This window comes from Chlamydomonas reinhardtii, chromosome 11 (assembly GCF_000002595.2).
Source record: "Chlamydomonas reinhardtii strain CC-503 cw92 mt+ chromosome 11, whole genome shotgun sequence".
NCBI lineage: Eukaryota > Viridiplantae > Chlorophyta > Chlorophyceae > Chlamydomonadales > Chlamydomonadaceae > Chlamydomonas > Chlamydomonas reinhardtii.
In genome coordinates, this window is record NC_057014.1 from 2,134,371 (window position 1) to 2,155,509 (window position 21,139).

The 21,139-nt window shown below is 62.5% G+C and overlaps 1 protein-coding gene across 2 annotated transcripts; it reads left to right on the plus strand.

Annotated features, from left to right (window-relative positions):
- The first annotated feature begins 15 nt into the window (after positions 1-15).
- CHLRE_11g469500v5 (uncharacterized protein) lies at positions 16-20,956 on the plus strand. 2 transcript variants are annotated; one of them, XM_043067594.1, is made up of 49 exons: positions 16-610; positions 1,301-1,323; positions 1,498-1,533; positions 1,667-1,758; positions 2,063-2,100; positions 2,262-2,358; positions 2,579-2,743; positions 3,006-3,078; positions 3,215-3,246; positions 3,471-3,544; positions 3,906-4,077; positions 4,259-4,393; positions 4,523-4,678; positions 4,903-5,004; positions 5,213-5,359; positions 5,547-5,641; positions 5,855-6,004; positions 6,298-6,403; positions 6,581-6,637; positions 6,830-6,928; positions 7,121-7,291; positions 7,544-7,644; positions 7,952-8,045; positions 8,445-8,622; positions 8,982-9,220; positions 9,336-9,488; positions 9,757-10,003; positions 10,371-10,519; positions 10,698-10,969; positions 11,278-11,488; positions 11,642-12,242; positions 12,401-12,663; positions 12,848-13,088; positions 13,266-13,342; positions 13,634-13,767; positions 13,931-13,962; positions 14,355-14,513; positions 14,813-14,928; positions 15,239-15,339; positions 15,598-15,719; positions 16,014-16,180; positions 16,528-16,968; positions 17,135-17,224; positions 17,429-17,559; positions 17,773-17,944; positions 18,292-18,462; positions 18,706-18,924; positions 19,166-19,261; positions 19,549-20,956. In XM_043067594.1, the coding sequence occupies exons 1-49, from the start codon at positions 501-503 to the stop codon at positions 19,654-19,656; spliced, it is 7,215 nt and encodes a 2,404-aa protein (XP_042919599.1). In that variant the 5' UTR covers positions 16-500; the 3' UTR covers positions 19,657-20,956. The 2 variants fall into 2 exon arrangements, with proteins under 2 accessions (XP_042919599.1, XP_042919600.1); XM_043067595.1 differs by having other exon boundaries at positions 18,325-18,462.
- The last annotated feature ends 183 nt before the right edge of the window (positions 20,957-21,139 follow it).

Consider the following 21,139-nt stretch of genomic DNA (forward strand, 5'->3'; position numbering starts at 1 on the left):
CTTCAACACCTCTCCGAAATGAGCCAGCTAATGCTTGAACTCATTTATAATAATGTTCTCAGCTCCGTTGGATGCAATCAGGCTTGTGAGCGTCCGAAGAGCTTCACTTCAGCGAGCTTACTCAGACTGTTCCCTTGAGTCCATTCTCAATACTATCGGCATTCCTTAAGAAGGAGACTAGTATTAATACCCTGGACAGGCTGACCAGGTTGCAGTGGGGAGAGGGAGGGAGCGTGGGCATGCGCATCCCACATCCCCAAGCCGGGAGCTCCCATGTCACTCAGCCGTGTCACTCCAGGCGCACTACACTGTCGGGCTCTGCAGTATGTATACTCTCTCTATGCCCGGGGCTATACATTGAGAGGGCTACAGCAGTACTAGGAAGTCGAGAGCCACCTTGCTGGTCAATGGCCCATTTTAACTTAACCTGCATTGCTATATTATGAGTACTGTATGAGGGCATAGTTGAACCTAAGAGGCATTCTACACGAGGTCGGAAAATGGCGGACGACTCCTCTTCAGTGCGCTCAGGCGGAACTGGTACCTCCGGTGGGAATTCGGAAACCAGCAGCCAGAGGAGCGATGCGAAAATGCTGGAGAAGCGGAAAAAGTACGTGGGGCCAGGTTCGCAGAAGTCCATGCGCGGTCTCGGTCGAGAGCCTGAAGTGCAGGGCGACCAGCTTTGCATGGGCAATTGATGATATGCCGCTTGGGAGGACCTCGTATCGTTATCTCGGGTTAGCCAGGGAGAGCGTGGCAGTAACGACGTGGACAGCCGCGTGGAACGGGCCGCGCGCTTAACAACAGCACAACATGGTGCGCAGACGAGCAGCACAGTATCCTGGGGTGTGCAGAGCCCGGGTGTGCTGGCCTCAGTGGGCAAACGCCGCAAGGTCGCATGCCGGCACCCGGCTCGAACCCGCGTCTGACGGGTTCGTCGAAGCTCATAACAGGAAGGGAGCCGCTCCTGTATCCTGCCACAGACCCAAAACACTAGTGGCAGGTGTGCTGCGTCGTCTCCGCATGCCGGCCACCACTCGTGTAACATCTTCTAGCAGAATCAATGTGCAACACGCAGCACTCGCGCGCCTGGTAAAGTAGGCTTCGTGCGAACAGTTACCAGCAGCCATGACAGTGGGCAAAGGTTCATGTGCGAGAGGCACGAGCCCCCACACCGTGGCATGTTCAACGCGCGGTACACACTTGCACGTTCACTAGCACGCTCCAAGTACCCGTGCACACGCACCGGCCACAAACCCTGTGCCTTCGTTGTGTTGTGCTATGCACGTAACAACCACAGGGCGAGCGATGGCCAGGACGAAGGTAGGAAGCACGACCGCGCTTTCTCTATGCCGTACGAGACGGGGATACCAGCAGGAGCAGTTGTGGCCACTTACGCGGTTAACTGCCCCCGACCCACATCGCAATGCAACCCATGGAATATGCCCTAACTACCATGATGTATTTGTTGTCTGGCGCCCTAAAAAATGGCATCAGGCGACCTACTGGAGCAACGGCGCTCTGTCCAAGAAGGTGCGCTCTTGCATGCAATCTCCCTGCAACTGGAAAAAGGCGAAGTGCCTCGGATGCAAGGGTGTGTGCTATCTCGGTGACTGATCACGAGGTTCAGAACCCTTGTGCTCTTCCTCGTGCGTGCTTCCCACAGGCGTGTTCACGTGCATGTACACGCTGGTGCGCACGCACTCGGTGCTCAGCAGCTGGAAGTTCGCCGTGCTCAAGATCGTGCTGGAGGGACTGGTGGGTGGCGGCGGCGGGGCGTAGGGGCGTGTGCTTGACGGGAGGAGCGCATGTGTGGGGTTTGCAGGGGTCGGCAGGCCGTACGGTACGGCGGAGGGAGTCCTCAGCTGAGGTGGATCGGCCATGGATGGGTTGAGTGTAAGGGACGGAGGAGGTACAGGAGGATCAGGAAGCTATGTGCCAAGGCTTGTCAAGGCAGGCGAGGGGCGTTAAAGGCCAGCGTGCAGCTGCGGGGCCGCTACTCCATCTCCAAAGACAAAGCGAATAGCACTGTTCGTGTAAGCTGTGGTTTTGTCACTTGCAGATGGCATTCCTGGTGGTCTTCAACACGAATCAGAAATGGTGAGTTGTTCATTGGACAGGGGTAGGTGGGCATGGCACGTGGGGCTGCCCGGGTAAAGCAACGGCACCGTGCCGTGTGCCACTCACCTCCGCGCAAGCTGGGCTGCCCAAACGACGCCAACTCTGCGCTACCGCACCCGCAACCGTTGGCTGGCCTACAGGAAAATCGACACGAGCAATCCAGTGTGGCAGGTTGTCCGCTGGGCGTTGTGGCGCAGCCCCATTGCGCGGCTGTATGGATACGACATGTACATCCGGGTGCGTGGCCGTACGTGCAGCCACTGTACGACAGTACCGCAGCTAGTGATGGCGGCAGGAACGTGGGAGGGTGCATCGATGGGGCGCCGGGCGGGGGGGGAGGGGCAGAGGCATGGAGATAGGGCGCGCTTAGCGCGCCTGTATACCCGCACCCTGGGCCCTTGGAAGCATCGACAACTCGCGTTGTGCCTCGTACCTGGGCATTCATGCACCCGTGCAGATCCTGTACGTGCAAGCGGTGCTGGTGCTGCTTTCCGTAGCCAGTTTAGCCTGGCTGACTATCGCGATGCGCAAGGCAGAACAATCCAAGATGCTGAAGCGCATCGCGGCAGTGTTACACTTCGTGTACGAGCTGCTATTCATGATCTTCTACGTGACCCTGTTTGTGAGTCGGACCCACTGCAGCATTCGCCGCTGCTCCTTGCTCGCATTGCTTGCTGTGCGGGTGCCTGGGTGCATATGACGTTGAGGTCCAAGCCGGGCGGGGCCGAGGCAAAGCGGGGCATGGGAGCTTAACGCGAACGGGATACCATATCCTTGCCAGCAACACTCCATCCATATCCTCATACGGCGTGCCCCCACTTGTCGGGCTGTCCCTTGAATTGTAAATCCGCATCCATATCCTTATAACCTCATGATCTCTGCAGGACTACTTCGTGTTCGCCGCGGACTGCGACTTCTCGAAGGCAAACGCGCCCCACGCCTTCTACCCGACTGTGTGTGAGTGCATGCCTGGGCTGTGACCCGCTGGCTTGCGCTGCTGCTGCCAACCTGCAGGGTCCTGGACCCTCGTCAATTGTCTTTGCCAGATAAAACCGACACCCAATCCCACCACTATATTTCCGTCGTTTCACAGACTGCTTCAGCATGCCGCACGTACTCCACATGGTAAGCAGTAGCGCGGCTTGGCCATGGCATCCCCTGCATGCCGCACTGCAGTCCCTGCTCGCGCCCATGGCGGCCTCGTGTTTTCATTCAATAGACTTTCATTTGATGCGACGAAGGCTTGGGTGGGGTGCAGTGGGGGCGGGGCAGCTTCAGCAATGCTTGAGTGAGGAAATGCTGTTCATTGCCACTTGCCACTGACCTACCGCGCATGTCACACTTTGCAGTCTGTGGCGCTGTTTGTGGCGGTGCTGCACCTGTGCGTCACGGCGCTCCTGGTGGTGGCGTCCAGCGACCTCAAGTGAGGCAGAGCCGGCCAAAGGGGGAAGGAAGAGCGACGGAGGGAGAAAGGGAGGGATGGGGATACGCCGCGAGAGGGAGACCGAGGCAGGGAGGCAGGCTGTAGTAGTCGGACAGGAGAAGGAGGGCGGAAGGCTGTGGGAGAGGCAAGCAAGTCAGCATGCATAGCCGGCTCCACGCGAGTGCGGTATGCATGGTATTTCCATGCCTGGCACCGCCGCCCACCGCGCCCTGCCTGGACTTGTTACCCTCCCCTCTGACAAAACTACTGTACCTGGCTACGCCTTCACTTCTTAAACAATCATGAATGTAACCCTCCCAATTGGCGGCCTGGCGCCTGCCGTGCACCGCCGCTGCTGCAGCCCCATCACACGCGGCTACCTGGCCTCGCCGGACGCTCCCACTCGGCTGCGCATCCTGGTGGGCAAGGCCATATTCATCATCACCGCCACCTGTTTCAAGTCCTGGCCCAGGCTCCAGACCGGGCTGATGGTGGCGGCGGTGACGCTCATCACCTGGTTCAACTTCAAAAAGGTCGGTGGCTGAATTCCTGGGGTTGGGAACGCTCCAAATTAGAGCCACTCCCGTTGGGCCTGTCATTTCCGGTACCGCACGGATGCGGCTGTGTTGCTCCGAGGCTGCCGTTCTGGCCTTCCGCCTCCATTATCAGTACAGAGCAATTGCCGCCTGCGCCACACTCCCGCTGCACGTGCAGATGCCGTTCTACCGGCCCTACCTGAACGTGGTGTGGACGTCAAATTGGCTGGGAGTGCTGTACACGGCTTGCATGCTGGCGGCGCTGACATTCGGCAAGGACCAAAGCGTCGAGCGGAGGAAAGAGATGTCAATGGTGCGTATCCTGCGCGTCTGAGCACTCCCGCATTTTTTCTTGTTCTTCAGAACGCGCTGTTGTCAGCCACACAAACTAGAGCACTGGGCATACCAGAACCCCTGCTCCCCCCTCGCCCTCTTCCTGCAGTACGTGCTGTACGGCATCTTCCCGGTCATCATTTGCGGCATGGGCATCAACGCCGCGCACGTGTGGTGGGTGATGCGCCCCGCCAAGCGCTTTGTGGAGCTGGCCGACCGCACCGCCGACGTCCGCGCCGTGCGCCGTGTGCACGTCTTCTCGGAGGTGGGAGCGCGCGTCGGCGGAACCCGCAGGGGGCCGCCATGCATGCTGGATAGCCAGGCGGGCGGGCGCTGGGAGAGCCTGGCTTTGGCAGGCCGGCTGTCGTTCTGCCCGGCTGTCACGTTGCAATGCGTTGCTTATATACACTTCCACAATGTCTGCCTGCGCTCTCATACGGTATATGTGTGTACTTGCTGGCTTCCTCCCACCACGCCACCCGCCCGCAGCGTCACGAGGTTGAGGTGCTGTCGCGCGTGATGCGTCGGTTCAACAAGTTTGAGGAGGGCGTGGAGGAGGAGGCGGCGGCGCTGGGAGAGACCATCATCAAGGTGCGTGGGCGCGAGTGCAGCGGCTGATTGGTTTGCGTGACTGTACGTGCACCTGTTTCCGGGCCCTGTAGGCGCATCATATAGGCCGAAGCTGGTAGCAAGCAAAGGGCAACCTGGCTCAGGCTGAGGTGTGGTGCTACCAGCTGACACCCAAGCGCCTGGCCTAACAATTTCCAACCCTCCTCCAAACACGTACGTGCGCACGTAGGCCGGCATGCACGCCTTCCCCGCCACAGCCTACCTGCACATCCTGTTCGCCAACTTCCTGCTGGAGGTGCGCAAGGACGGCCCCGCGGCGCGCACACACCTGCAGCTGGCGGGCAAGTACTCGCCAAGCCTGGTGGAGCGATACCAGGTGGGCGGCGTGCGGGAGATGAGTTGGTGGGATGAAGAGTGTGGTGCTTCATTGACCTGATAACGGTAAACGCATACGCGTAATATATAGTAATTAACTGAAGGTGGTGGCGCGCGGGCGCCCTTGAGAAGGCACGCCTGAGACTAAGCGTGCTGCGGCTGCTGCGCGTGCTGTGTGCGGCGTGCAGATCTACTGCACCAACGAGGCGTCCAAGCGCCTGAAGGACAGCCAGGACGGCGGCATGGACCTGCAGGCCTACATCGAGTTCAGGCGCAACTTCAGGTGCGGGCGTGTGTGTGTGTGTGCGTGTGTGTGTGTGTGTGTGTGTGTGTGTGTGTGACGGTGCGCGTGAGCGTGTGGCGATGCGCGCGCTTGCCTGCAACTACTACGTCTATCGCTGCTGGCCGCATGCCCTCAACCCGGGCCACGCTACCCGTCCCCATCGGCTTGCCTAATTATGAGTGTAAGCCCACCCTACCCACCGCACGCGCGCAGGGCGGTGATGCGCGTGCACAAGGAGGTGCTGGCTCTGGAGGCGGAGCTGTGGCGGTTGTGCCAGCGCACCAACCTCAAGGTGTCGGAGATCGACAGCTCGTTGGACGAGGTGGAGGCGGCCACGGCCCGCGCGCACCAGGTGTACAAGAGGTGGGTACGAGAGGTGGGGGTGAAGGTGGGATGAGGTGGATGGTGAGGACTGGGGAGGAGAGGTGCTGTGGCGTGGGGTGTGTAGCGTGTGCACTGGGTGGAGTGGACCGAGGGAAGCGAACGACTCCGAGGGGTGGGGACAGTGGGAACTGGGTGGAGTGGGCCGGGCGGGGGAAGACTTGATCGGCGATATGGGGGCTGGAGGCCTCCGAATGCGGTGGTGTGGCGACCAGAGGGAGCTGGGACCGGAGGTATTACTGCGCACCCACCAACGGCCCCGCCACCACGCACAGGGTAATTGAGCGCTATCCCAACAACGGCAAGCTGCTGCGCGTGTACGGCAAGTTCCTGGAGGACGTGAAGCACGACGCCCCCGCCGCGCAGCGTGTGTATGCCGAGGTATGTGGGCGTGGGCGCGGGGGGGGGGGTTCCGCTCGCCGTTGGCTGCTGGCCTGCTGTGTGTGCGGTACAGCAGCGCGCGCATCAAACCCCCTGCACCTGTTTATATGCCTGGTGACATGCTGCTACTCACTATGCTCGGTGCCCGGCGCTTCTGCGATGGCTGGGCGTGCACAGGCGGCGCGCAACGGCGGCGGCGATGCCATTATGAGCCTCGACCTGAGCGCCATCCAGGTGTTTGGGGGCATTATGGGCAAAAGGCTCTTGGCAGGATACTCCCTAGGTCGGGTGCATGTTCGGTATCGTCAATTCGTCATGGGGCTAGCGGTCATACGCATAATGTCCTTTGCTTTTCGCGGCTAACTACCGTAACAACTTGCGTGCCCCCACCCTCGCTCCCTGCCCTTGCTCCGTGACGTGCCGCAGAGCTCCACCAGCAAGCCCGAGTTCCTGACGTCCATGTCTATCCAGGATGACGCGGTGGTGGTGATCAACGCCGAGGGCACCATCATGATGACCAGCCAGGTGCGTGTGACCAGCGCGAGTTCGTGTGTCGACTGTGGAGGCAGGTGGAGGCAGCTGGCCAAACCCGCCCCATGCAAAGCGCCGAAGCCCCAACTCCCCCAGCTACAACTCACAACACCTACACCTGCGGCCCGAATATGATTCCCCCGGCTTCTCGCCCCCACCCTGCTGCGCCTACACCCACAACAACAGGCGGTGCAGACGGTGTTTGGCTACACCAAGAACGAGCTGGAAGGCGTGAACGTGGCGTTGCTGATGCCGCAGCCCTTCAGCCAGCGCCACGCCTCCTACCTCACCCGCTACGTTGCCACCGCCGAGCCGCGCATCCTGGACAGCGTGCGCGAAGTGGTGGCGCTGCACAAGGTGCGTAGGCTTGGGCGTGACAGTGACAGATAGATAGATGCGGGCGTGTGCACGTATGCTTTCGCTGCTGGGCGGCGTGGGCGGGGCATGCGGGTGTGTGCCCGCGCGCACATCACATGCATCCCATGAAGAATGCATGCGGGAGGTGTGTACATACACGATGCGTATTTCAATCCTCAGTGCCGGCTGACTCTCCTGCTGTGTATTCCTCCCTCACTCTTCCCCACCCCACCCCACCCGGCATGTGCGCAGGAGCGCTACGTGTTCCCGCTGTCGCTGTGTGTGACCAAGATGAGCGGCACGGGCAGCGACAGTGTGTTCCTGGGCGTCATGCGCCCGCTGCCGCCCAGCAGGTGTGTGTGTGTGTGTGTGTGTGTGTGTGTGTGTGCGTGTGTGTGTGCGTGTGTTTGCGTGTGTTTGCGTGTGTGTGTGTGTGTGTGTGTGTATCTGCTGCTGGCGGAGATCACGTGACTGGCGCCATGCGATTTTGCGGCCCGACGCGGACGTGTGTAGCTGTATGTCGGCACACATGGATGCATGGGGGTTGCAAACAGCGAAGGCACAGCTACGGAAGGTGATACGCGTTCTCTGAACCTACCGGGGTAACTAACACACATACGGCGCCTCCCGTGCTGCCTGCCTCATTGTTTTCGCATGCAGTCTGCGCGTGCGCGCCTGGGTGGCTCCCAACGGCGCCTTCCTGTGCGGCGACCAGCAGTTCGCGAGCATGTGCGGCCTGGCGGAGAAGGACCTGGTGAGCAGCTGGCGCGGCGGGTGTAGATGCCAGTGCAAACTAAACCGAACCCAATGCGAAAGAAGAGGAGGAGAGCGTGGCATAGAGCGGGGGATGGGGTGGGTAGGTGGGTACTGGGTAGCCGTCCATGAGAGACGGGGAGGGGCTAGCGAGGGCAAGCAGGAGCAGGCGAGGGAGGGGTTAGCAAAGCGAGGCGGAGGTCTCGAGGCGAATGCTGTGCGGGGCCGGAGGAGGGGACCGGGGGAGGGAAACGGTACGTAAGAATTTTGCACGCGCGTGCGCATGCTTGCACCCGTGCTTGCAAGGCCATCTGCTGGCCGCATCCCACACACTCCTGCTTCACGCCTTCACGCTCTCCTTGGTGCGCCCGCGCCCTCCCTCCTGTACGCCCATGCCCAGGTCGGCTGCACGCTGTCCTCCCTGGTGGCGAACCCTGAGGAGGAGGTCAACGATCTGCTGGAGCGCTTCCGCTCCGCCACCGCCGCCGAGCTGGAGTCGGGCAACATCATGGTGCAGCTCAAGCTGCGCCACCGCTTCCAGGAGCCAGTGCCCGTGGAGGCGACCGTGGAGCTGGCGGGTGCGTGCAGTGCGTGCGTGGGCCTAGGGCTTGCTTCCGTCCCACGCAACTTTCTCTGTCACCGCCACCGCATTGTGTCAAGTGCACTGCACACGCAGCTACCTATCGAGTGTTGCTCTCGGAGCTTTCCGAGCGTCTGTCCCTCGCTCGTTTGCTGCCCGTTGGTTCGCATAGCCTCGCCGTGCGGCCCGGGGCCCTGCTTTCTTCATGGCCTTGCTTGAACACACACACACACACACACACACGCGGGCTGTGTGGGCGGGCTTCGTTTTGTTGTTTCTTAACATACACACACACACACACACACACACACACACACACACACAAACACACACACACACACACACACGTGTGCGCAGGCACGGACAACCAGCGCATCATGGCGCTCAGCTGCCGCCGCACCGACGGCCAGGAGGGCAACCTGCTGGTGGTGGACACGCACATGCGCATCCGCTTCGCAAGCCTGGGCGTGTCGGCGCTGCTGGGCTACCCGCCGCGCAAGCTAGCGGGAGGAGGAGGCGGCGGAGGCGGGGGCGGCATGCAGCTGGACGCGCTGCTGCCGCCGCCGTACAACACCATGCACGCAAAGTTCCTGCGGGTGAGTTGGATGGTACCCCAAGCCGAGATGCATGTGCGTGACTTGGGCCCGTTGATCCCGGCCGAGTTGCTGTGCTGAGTGTTGCTCACGTCTTTGCGCTCGCCACCATCCGCAGGACCCGCCGCACACGATCGCCTCCACGGGCTGCCGCGCGGGCAAGGTGGTGACGCTGCTGAACGACGCGGCGGCGGCGGTGCCGGTGCGCATCAAGGTGTCGGCTGCCAACCCGGACGGCGTGGGCCTCAACCCCTCGCTGCACGTCATCCAGGTGCGCGCGCGTGCATGCGGCATGCCTGCCTGCCTGCCTGCCCGCCGCCCTGCCCGCCTGCCTGCCTGCCCGCCTGCCTGCCTGCCTGCCTGCCCGCCTGTCCTATTGTCCTATTGTCCACCCAAACCTACCTCTACTGAAGTCGCACGCCTACCTACCACTCCAGCACGCACCTAGGCGCCCGGTAACGGGTCGCGGACTCGTCACCCCGCACCGCCAGGCACCTTGCTCACTTCTTGCTCACGGCTGTGTCCCTACCTGCACACAGGTGGACCGCGTGTCGGCCGAGGAGGTGTTTGATGAGAAGCGCATCGTCCTCACCTGCGACCTGGCGGGGCACGTGCTGTCCGTGTCGCGCCCCGACTCGGACCTGTTCGGCTTCCCCGCCGCCAACCTGCCCGGCAGCAGCCTCTTTGAGTCCATCGACATCTTCCGCGAGTGGGTGGAGCGCAACGGCGAGGCGCAGCTGTCGCTGCTCATGCTGGCGCTGCTGGACAAGGAGCAGGAGATGCCGGGTGCGTAAGAGAGTGTGCGTGTGGCGCGTCGGCCGTGGCCATGTGCGCACGTGCTGTGTGGACGCCGTGCTGCTGTGTAAGCCTTAGCCTAGCCTGGCTTGGCCTGGCTTGCTTGGCGTTCTCAATGCGCTCGTGGATTTCTGGGGCGGATTGGACTGGAAGCGTCCCGGGCACGTGCATGCAGAGTGATGTACAGCGGCAGCTCTACCTGTCTCGGCTGACGCGCTCTGTGCGGTGCGCCGCCGTGCTCCGCGCACACACATACACGTTTCGTTTATAAACACACATATACATACACACATATCGCATACACTGTCCTACGCGTAATAATTTCCTTGTGATCTTTAACACACATATACACGCACAGGCACGTCGTGGCGTGTGAAGGTGACGGAGCCGCCCCAGCCGGAGACGGATGGCGTGCCGCACCTGCCAGCAGTGGCCGGCGCCGCCGCCAAGCCCTCCAATGTCACCACTGGCGGCCGCCGCCTCCTGCCCATCTCGGCCTGCATGCAGGTAGGTGCGAGCGAGTGGGCGCGGGTGCGCACACGCTGTCGCGCAAGCAAAACACAGCAGCTGGCGGGGGCTCCCTTCATAAACATTTGGAGCTAACACGAACAGTTTGAACTTGCAATAAAGCAAGCTTCTTGCCTGCTGCTCACCGCCTCGCTGTCGGCTCCCACGCACACCACAGGCCGAGCTGATTGAGGAGGAGATCATTGGCGGCGGCTCCCGCCGCCCCAGTCACGAGGGCGACGCGGGCGATGGCGGCGAGCACAATCCGCAGCACCAGCACTCGCAGGAGGCCACAACGGTGACGCGCGTCAAGCTGACGCTGTGGCGGCGCGACCTGCTGACGGGGGTGGTGGAGCTGGACGAGGGGCTGGTGGTGCGCAAGGCGTCGCCCATGACGGGCCTCATCGTGGGCGTGCCAGCCAGCGCCATGAACAAGAAGCCCATCCAGAAGTGAGTGTATGTTTGTCGCGGGGTGCAGCCAGCAGCCACCGGCGTGGCCCTGGCGTGTGTGTGCGTGGAGTGTGCAGTGCCGCTGGACGGAGTGGGGGCGGAAGGGCCTCTAGAATGGAGGGAGGGGGGCGCCAGCTGCGTATCTTGGGTGTCAGCCGCCTCCTATGTTTGGTTGGGCACGCACGCGCGCTCTGTCGAGCGTCTTTGGAAAGGCCACCGCCAGCGTCATTGCAGCTATCCTGCTGTGCCTTCTGGTACGAGCAACCCGCATCACCCTCTCCTGACTCGGCTGCCTCGTCATCTCGCAGGTTCCTGGACATGCCGCGCAACACCTCCTGGGCACAGATCGCTGCCTCGCACTCGCGCCACCGCAACCACCAGGCCGGCGGCGCCGACGCCAACAAGCGCTCGGCGCTCAAGGGCGGCGCGGCGGCGGCGGCGCAGCGCGGCGTTGTCAGCCCGGTCATGCCCTTCATTGGGCCGCACCCGGACGCCGGCACCATGCGCATCCTGGTGCAGGTGTGTGCCGTTGTGATTGAGACCTCCTGTGTCGCTCGCCTGCCTTTGGTACCGATAGCGCCAGCTTCGCTGCATCCCTCACGAGCGAGCGGAGGTCCGCATACGTACGATACGCAAACACGCGCCTTCTTGTGTGTTACTATGACTTTGCAGGGCGTGGAGCAGCTGGCTCCAGGCTCGGGCAAGTCCAAGATCATCGTTACCATGCGTCCTGACACCACCTTCGCGGGCGCCCACGCCGACCTGATGCGCGTGCTGCATCTCGACGACGTCGGCTCGCACTACGGCGGCTCCCAGAAGAGCCACGGCGCCAGGGCCGGCGGCGCCGCGCAAGAGGACGAGGATGAGTACGGCGGCGTCGGTGGCTTGGAGCGCGCCGGCACCCTGCTACGCGCCGGCGCGAGCACGGTCGGTCAGGAGGAGGTGGGGAAGGGCAAGGGGAAGGAAAAGGACCGATACAAGAGGAAGCAGAGCGGCGGTGCCGATGGCGGCGAAGGAAAGCCGTCAGGCGAGGAGGGTGCCGGAGACGCCAAGGCGGCGGGCGAGGGCGGCAGCGAGGGTGGCGGCGACCAAGGCAGCGCCTCTCGCGACGGCGACAGCCGCGAGCATCTGAGCCGAGAAGGCGACGGCAGTGATGACGAGCCCGGTGAAGATGGCGAGGACGGTGCTGGCAGCGGTGGCGGCGGCAGGCGCAACAGCACGGGCTCCGTTGACACAATGGCCATCGAGCAGGCCAAGCTCCACAAGCATTCCTGTGAGTTCACAGTTATGACTTGTCCCTACAGCGGTTTCTTTGCTGCGATATGCTGGCGCCGGATGTCTGTTTGGATGTTCCCAAGCTGCTTTCCATGCATTACGTGATTATCGTTTCCATCTGACTCGGCTCCATCTCGCTCTATCCGATCCTCGCAGCCAACAAGTCCGACTTCGTGGCGCAGTGGGTGCGCACGCTGAGCAAGCAGCCCAGCGGCCTCCCGGGTGGCGACCACGCACACGCAGCGGCTGGCACTGGCGGCGAGTCGCCCATCAAGGCCGGCGCGCGCCGCGCCAGCAGCGGCTTGGAGGGCGGCGGGCTGCTGGGGCCTCTGCCCGGCGAAGAGCATGCGGGCGGTGCGGCTGCGCACGGCCGGACCAGGTCTGGCAAGGCCCTGGGCGGGCTTGGCGTCATCATGGAGGTGCGTTGGCTGCTGCCTCAAACTCAAAGCATCGTCACTGCTGGTCTAGGGGTTTGCGCCGGCAGCAGTTGAGCAGTCCGGCGTCACCACACAGGGCCGTAGCTGAGTGACTGGTGCATGCGCTGGCTTTCTGGAGCTATTGATCGGACTGCGGTTTGAATTGCGTGCGCTGCTGTGCATGCAGGATGCCACGTCACGCAAGGGTGCCGGCAGCGAGTACGGCGGCGAGCGCGGCTCGGAGGACGGCGCCGCCAGCTCCATCTACGTCAAGAAGCCGTCAGCACTCGCGGTGTCCGCAGCAGGCGCAGGCGGCGAGCGGCCCGCCGGCGGCGGCAAGGAGGGCGGCAAGGATGGCGATTGGGAGAAGGGCAGCGAGGGGGGCGAGTCGTCAGCCGACGGCAGCCAGGCTGCCAGCGGCATCACCAGTGAGTGCGTCGGCGTGTCAGCTATCCCACTTGTTTTGCAAGCCAGGAACGGTGGTCCAGACGGCCCTCGTGTAGCCCAGAGCGCCTATGTACTGGCCGCTTGCGTGTACGTGACCGGCTGCCCTCAAGCTGCGGCAAGAATACGGTGCTCATGTTGTCATGCTGGTGATGCCGCAGGCGTGACGGACGGCGCCTCCACGGTAGACATCACGGTGGACGCCCGCCGCGGCCGCCTGCTCAAGCAGCTGCGCAAGGTAGGTGCTGAATCTACAGCCTTGGCGGCTCTATCGGTTGTGTGCGCGCTCACTCATGCCCAGCGTGTGCCCGACACGGGGATGCGGCAATTGGCACTGCTCTGAAAGGGTACGGTAGTCGCCGCTACTCACACGTTGGCTGGCTCACTCATCCCGAGCGAGCCACAAGCGGCAATACCATACCCATTGGCCGTTGTCACCAGCCTTCGGACCCTCCCACATTACCCGCTCCCCCTTCTTCTTCTTAATTGATCATGAATGTAATCCCCGCCAACACGCACCCATGTGCAGGTGCTGATGGGGCCCGTACTGATGGGGCCTCTGGACCGGCTGCGGCTGCACACGTACATCGTGCTGGGGCTGATGCTGCTCACACACATCATCTGCTACGTAGTGGTGGAGCGCACCATCCTCAAGGAGCACGAGTGAGCGGGCCGCGTGCAGATATAGTCGTTGGGCGCCTAGTGGCCAGTGCAGCTAGATGCTCTGTGCATACACACGTGCGCGCAAGAATGCAGAACCTGCTTGAGCTCGCACTGAAGTTGTGTGCCTCGTCTGCCGCCCTCGCTCGCTCCACGTCCGCCACAGCGGCATCTACCTCGTCCACCGCCAGGCTATGGGTAGGTGTGGCCCGGACCAGTGATCCTGTCCTGACCTGCTGCCTGTCCTCGCTTATGCGGTTTGCCACGCTAGTAGCTACGGCTAGTAGCTACGGCTTGTTCTTAATACTTACGAATGTAAGCCCCCTCGCCTTACACAATAATGCATGGCACCCCCCGCAACCCAACCCACCTGCCTAACCACGTACACACACACACACACACGTACACACACACACACACACACACACACACACACACACACACACACACACACACACACACACACACACACACACACACACACACGTCGCGTCATTGGGCGGGCTTTCGTTTCGTTTTTCACACACACACACACACACACACACACACACACACACACACACACACACACACACACCCCATACCTGCAGCCATGGACCGCGCGCAGCTGCTGGTGGTGCGCGTGCTGATCGGCACCTACTGCGAGCGCGCCAACATGACGGACCGCTCCAGCGCCTGCACGCCGCCGCTGTCCACCCACATCGCCAGCATGAAGACGTCCATCGCGCAGCAGGAGGAGTACCACCAGGGTGCGTGCGTGCCGCGCGGGGCACCGGGCGCGCTGCGGCGCTGCAGTACTGATGATTGCGACTCGAAGATGCAGGCGTGCCGCGGTTTGCATGCTGCGCTGCTGCACTGAGGCGCCATGCTGTTCGCTCCCTTGTAGTGCCTGGTTGCGTAATAAATTTTGTTGCCAACTACCGGAGCACGTCCTTGTTCTGTAAGGATAGCGCACAGCATCCCTCCAGCTCAATGCTGTGCTGTCCTGCTGTGCCTGCACCGTCACCTTGACCCGGCGTGCCTCACCATGCAACGTGCGTGCATGCAGGCGTGTTCTTGGGCTGGAAGGCGGGCCAGGTGCGGGAGCTGGCCACGGACATGTACGGAATGTGGAGCCATAAGGATTTCGAGTATGAAATATTCCTGGACACGGACCCGCCCATGGTGCGTACGCAGTGCACGTGGGAGCTAGCTAGGTAGCTAGACAGCTAGATGCGCATGCATATGCATATGGCAGCCCTATGGCAGCCCTATGGCAGCCAGCCAGCATATGCATGCATGCATGGGCCGCCTGGAACAACGTGCCACGTGCACACAGGGTGGTATCCTTGCCGTACTTGCCGTGGTGCCGTGGTGCCGCGCTGGAGCAGCGGGCGCTTTTGGCGACCGGCGGCTGGCACTTGACTCTGTGCATCTCAGCACCTACCTGTAGAAGGCGCCGTACTGAGGGGCGCTGTGTGCATGGCTTGCGCAGGTGTTCACCGCCAAGGCGGGCGTGTGGCAGCTGGGCAACCGCTTCATGGCGGCGTGCCGGGAGGCGCTGTACTGGATGCCCAAGCTGCGGAGCACGTTCAGGTGTGCGCACGCGTGCGCACGCGGCGGCTGCGGGCGCCTGCGTGTGTTCGCCGCCCATGGCACTCAGCCACTACTGCAACCCTCACCTCACCGCCGCCCCCCAGCATATGCCACACCCACCTCTCGCATCACCCACCCACCTAAACCACCTCTCTCATAGCCCCCTCTCACCCAACCCTCTCATAGCCCCCTCTCACAACCCTCTCACAACCCTCTCACAACCCTGACGCACCCTCGCCCTCGCCCTCACCCGAGCAGGCTGACTCGGCTGTACCAGTTCGTGGTGTCCAACGGCATGGGCAGCCTGTTCTCCGCCTACGCCACCTCGCTGGACCACCTGATGGCCTCCGCCTGGAGCAGCCTGGACGAGCTGCGGACGGGTGAGGCGCGGTGGCAGGGATGGCACGGACTCCCGCCTGAGCTTACAAGTATAAGTAACATTGCACTAAATGTATCAGTAACATTGCTCTGAATGTATCAGTAACATCAGAAAGGTGCAGCGAGGGCCGGGGGACGAGGTCATGCGCGCGTGCAGATCGTGTCCCGTCCATCTATCACCTCAACCTGGCCCAATCAACCTGCTCCACCCAACCCTGCCGCTGCCTCCGCCCCACGCCTGACCCCCCGCCGCGCCCCGCCCCGCCCCGCCCCGCGCCCCGCCCCGCCCCGCGCAGTGCTGATCGTGGTGCTGGTGGTGGAGGTGCTGGTGGTTCAGGTGCTGTGCCTGGGCTACGAGTGGCTGCTGCTGTACCGCGTGGAGCGGGCGCGGCTGCTGGGCATCTGCAGCATGGTGGGGCTGCCGGGGCCGGTGCTGAGGCAGATGGTGGCGCGCGACGTCAAGGTGCGCGGCGGGGCGGTGTCGTGGCAGGGGTGGTGTCGTGGCAGGGGTGGTGCCTCGGGTGGGCTGGGGGGCGGGGGTTGTAGGTACCAGCAACTAAACCAAACCAAGCCGAACTAGCGGAGAACAGGCAGAGGCGACAGTTGGGGGATTGGACAGGGGTGCTCGTACGATGCGGCGGCACCCAGGGGAAGCGGCGGCGCGGGGAAAGGGCGGTTGTGTCAGCGGCCTTGCCGTGCCGGACGGTCAATGGAGTGGGCGAACGGCATGCATGCAGCTTGCGCTGTTGATTACGGAATCCAGAGATGACAGAGACTGCGGCGCCCCGACCGTTTGATGCACACACGCAGCTGTTGGATGACTCTGATGACGAGGACGAAGAGAACGATAGCGAGAACGGGGAGCATGAGGATGGCAAGCAAGGCGGCGGCAACAACAATAATAACAACAACTACAGCGGCGCCGCTCTCAACGGGAACTCCGAGCCGCTGGCGCTGCCCGCGCCCGGTGATGACAGCAGCGGCGCCGCCGACGCTGCGGACGGCGGCCGGGCCGGCACGTTAAAAGCCGTGCAGCAGGCGGACAGTGGCGACGCCGGCGGCAACAAGGCGGCCAAGTTTGCCAAGGAGGTGTCGGGTGGCGAGGACACAGTTGGCGCGGACACCGGCCGCAAGGCGCCGGCGGGCAGGCAGCTGCTTGCGAGCGCCACGACGGCGCTGGGCAGCGGCCGGCGCGACGGCGGCGGCGGTGGCGGCTCGTCCGTGATGGCAGGCGACGAGTCCGCCAGCGAGGTGGGTCCGGGGCGTGGTGGTCGTGGAGGGCTGCCAGACTGCAGCGCGCGAGGGGCGTGCGCGGGGCTACAGCGCGGCGCAGGCAGCAGCAGCGCACGCGTCAACCGCCGGTAGATGTCCTGCCAGCGTGTGCCTCGCTCACCATGATCCGCGCCGCAACCCACAGGATGCCTCCACGCACGGCGGCCGGGGCGGTGTGATCAAGCACCACAAGCGGCGCAGCATGGGCGTGACGGTCGTCAACGGAAAGACGCTGGTGAGATGGCTTCGCGTGGCTTCACGTGGCCCTGAACTTGAGAATTGGCTTGACTGCCATCACTGCCACACGCTCGTAGGGTACCCCGTGCACCCCATGCCATACACCCGAAGCCTGCCGGCCCTCTCGCTCTCCATGTTTGCGCCTTGCACGCACCTCACCTTGCACCTCACCTTGCACCTCACCTGGCCATGTATGCTGCAGCACCCGGCGCGGCTGCGTGTGCCCAAGTTCATGGGGCTGCTGGTGCTGTGGTTCGCGGCGGTGGTGGCCGTGTACGCCGTCAGCCTGGTGATGCTGCAGGGCATGCAGGGCCCGCTGGCGTCGCTCAACATGTGAGTCCGCACGCCACGCGCACTGCCGCACGCATACCGTACCTTTGCTTGCTTACGTTGGGGGCTTCAGGGTGATTCTTGCCACACACCGCGTCCCTTCTCACCATGCACGTGCGCTTGGGATGGACCGCGCCGCCCCTCGTCGTCCTACGCACACCTGCACGCGCTTCGTTTTGCTATTGTTTTTAACCACATGCACGTGCGCGCGCGCAGGGCGTCGCACGTCATGTACCGCTACACGCGCGTGCGCGCCGTGGGCTTCAACTTCCTGGCGCAGGACGACAAGCCCGGCCGCGACCTGTGGCGCGAGGTGCTGCGGACCGAGGTGAAGCTGTTCACCTCCGAGTACAACACGCTCATGTACGGCGGCACAGCGCTGTCGCAGGTGCGTGCGTGCATGCATGCGTGTGGCAGCTTGCTTGCGTGTGTGTTGCTGCTGTTAGGGTTGCGGGCGGGATGGTCGGCTGTGCCTGGTACATGGATACGTGTCCGGCAGACCCGGCGAGCGAGGGCGCACGCGCAGCAATTCGTGCGGCCATGGCGGTCCCAACCCAGGCCCTTGTCCCTTCGGCCCCAGTGTATGGTCTCCCATGCTGGACCAGCAGGGGTTGGGGCCGGCCCCGCCTTTGCATTGCGGCCGGTCCCCGGGGCCCCGGGCCCAGCCTGTCAAGGGAATGAAGCAAGCAAGCAAGCGGTCCACTGACCGCCGCCAACGCGCCACACAATTTGCAGGCTCTTTCGACCACCCTCAATGGCTCCTCGCAGAGCAAGTCGGTGTTCCAGCACCCAGTGCCCGCCAGCGCCTTCGCCTCCAAGTCCTTCTCGGACGAGTTCTTCCGCACACAGCGCTGCTTCCGCTACAACCAGACGCTGTGCGCGAAGCCCGGGTCGCCCTGGTATGAGGTGAGCCACTCGACCAATCTCGCGTCGCTGGCATGCGTTGCCTGCAATCAATCATAGCAGCATGCTTACAGGACTCACAGCAACCGATTCGGATCCGCGCGCTGAGAGCTGACGGAATACACTTTTGGGGTTTGATGGTTTTGAAACCCACTTCGTTCTACCGGCCCTGCTTGTGCATCATTATCCCCAACTCCCAACCGCCTTAACTTCTTCGCGCCATCGCCACCTGCCACGTGTGTACAGGTGACCCACCACGGCCTGGACGCCATGGTTCGCCGCATGATCACGGAGATGGAGCTGCTGCTGTCGGACTCGGACGAGGACGTGCGGTACAACGGCACGCGCTGGACGTACATGTACAACGTGGGCACGTTTGACCTGTACGAGGGGCTGCAGCAATCCGCCGAGCTGTTCGTGTCCTTCTCCATCAACCGCTACAACCGCGTCACGCAGATCCACACGGTGAGCCTATAGCTAGCTGGCTAGCTAGCTAGGCCCCGCGCCGGGCTGCCCTGGCTGCTGCTTGCCTGCTCTTGCTGCTTCCTGCTGGCTCGGCGCGCACCCACTCCAATGCATCTGCTGCTGTCCAGACTGCGACCGGGCTGCTCGCCCTGCTGGGCCTGACGTAAACCTGCCCACGCACGCACGCATGACCCGTTTGTTTTATACCTCCTATGCAATCATGCCGCACGTGCCCATGCAGTGGCTGCTGGTGGGCACTGTCGTGCTGTTCGTCGCTTTTGTGGTGCTGGTGCTGTGGCCGCACCTGGCCAAACTCAAGGCGGACGCCGCCAGACAGGTGCGTGTGGTGCGGTGTGGCGTGGCATAGCGTGGCGTGGCGTGGCGTGGCGTGGCGTGGGGGATGGGTATGCGTGTGCTCATGGGTGCATGCGCGTGCGTGGGTGGGTGGGGTTGCATGTGCCATAGTATGCATGCCGGTGCGGGCAGCTAGTACGGATTGGCATGTGGCAGGTCTATGCGCGCAAGCACACTGCAACGCACTGCCGGCCTGCTCCTAAAGTACCGGCACCTGGGGCTGTACCCACGGGCTATACCTGACGGGCCGTACTTGCGCGCGCCACGCAGAGCGCGCTGCTGAGCCACGTGCCCCCGGAGGTGGACACAGCGGCGCACGTGCGAGCCACCGTGCGGCGAGCGGGCTTCAACCGCGGTCCGAAACGCACGCGCGGATGAGAAAGAGATTCTCAGCAGGATCCGTGGAAGGTTAGTGGTGGTTGGTGAGGAGGCGGAGCCAGGGATGGAGAGGAGCAGCCGGAAGGAAGCGGACGCCCATGGAATGCTCTCGGGCTGCTGGGCATACGTATTACTGTTCTTATACAAAGTAGTGTGGTATGGTATTCAGCAAGTATAAGTTACGGGTCGTACGTTGGGTAATTGAAGATCAAATAATGATGAGGTGTGTGCATGTGCATTGCGGGAAATGCAGCATGACCTTATGGGATTCGTGGGGGTCTTGAAGCATGCGCGCACGCATCAGGCGTCCATCCTCACACAGTCTGCATGTACCACGCATCAGGCGTCCATCCTCACACAGTCTGCATGTACCACAGCATGTTTCTGGCTACTGTCGTGCCCGCTTGTCTCATGGGATGAGTGTTGCAGTCGTGCGCAAGACCCCGCGTGATGAAGATTGCACCCACTTCCGCGCGGTTCTCATGTGTGCATCCTGACTAAGGATTGTGCAGATGAGGCGCGGACTCTAGCTGACCACTTTCCACATGCCAGGATATCTTGACCAAAGACTCGTTGGGTCAAAGCGGCTGCCCTGTCCATGGGCCACTGACTGTGTGGTACCGGCCTGAAACACTAGTTTGGTTTCCGTGGTGGTTTGCAACTGAGTGGGTGTGGATTGCGGAGCTGTCGGTGGGGCCTTTTAACCATCGTACGTGCTACTAAGCTACATCAAGGATAAAGTCAGTAGGCGGTATAAGGCGGAACTGTGTAGGCCCTTGGCCGATTGCCATGCCTCGTGCAGGGGGCGTATCCAGCGAAACGCTGGCATACGATAATATGAAACGCCCAGAAGGCATTGATGATTCCAGAAGCTATTCATCAGTGCTGCCTCGTTTCCTGTCACGTTGCGTTAACGTGCCTAGCTTGCCATGCATGGCATGCGTACATCGTTGATTAAGGGCTTTGTGCCTTCTGATGTGTGGTTGTTTGGTGAGGTACGGTAGGGCTGTGCTGTGTTCACCCTGGTTTACAAAATCTGTCGTTTACCAATCGTTGCTGCTTCTAACCCGATTGTCTCGTTCTCTTACGGACCAGTGCACGCGTCCATCTCCATGTGTGGCCTAAGAAGCGGTGGTTTGGAGGATTTGAGATACCGATATGAGTGTTGGTGGGGCGCGCAAGAGCACGTACGCCGCTGAATTCCTAGTACAAGCAAGACCCCGTACGCCCGGGTCCAAGTAGCAGGTGTCATACTGCCACACCGATTGTAACTCGTCTAAAACTGTAACTTATCAAGGATCCATCCTGCTTGCCGATTGCACTACGATGCCTTGGCTTACCCCTGTGAAGAGCCTGTTGGCCGACACCTGGGTTACGACGAGGCGGGTTTACGAACTTGACGTGCTGCACCCCTGGCGTGCTGGGCCCCAGGATGCGGCAGCCCCGCCTCCGCCCACCTGCAGAGCCGCCAGGGCTCCTATCT

Excerpts from the sequence above, each read along its gene's own strand:
- CHLRE_11g469500v5 (XM_043067594.1), top strand. The coding sequence starts at position 501 with ATGGCGGACGACTCCTCTTCAGTGCGCTCAGGCGGAACTGGTACCTCC. Across the intron at positions 2,359-2,578 it reads GATACGACATGTACATCCGG|ATCCTGTACGTGCAAGCGGT; the intron begins GTGCGTGGCCGT and ends GCACCCGTGCAG. Across the intron at positions 6,929-7,120 it reads CCATCATGATGACCAGCCAG|GCGGTGCAGACGGTGTTTGG; the intron begins GTGCGTGTGACC and ends CCACAACAACAG.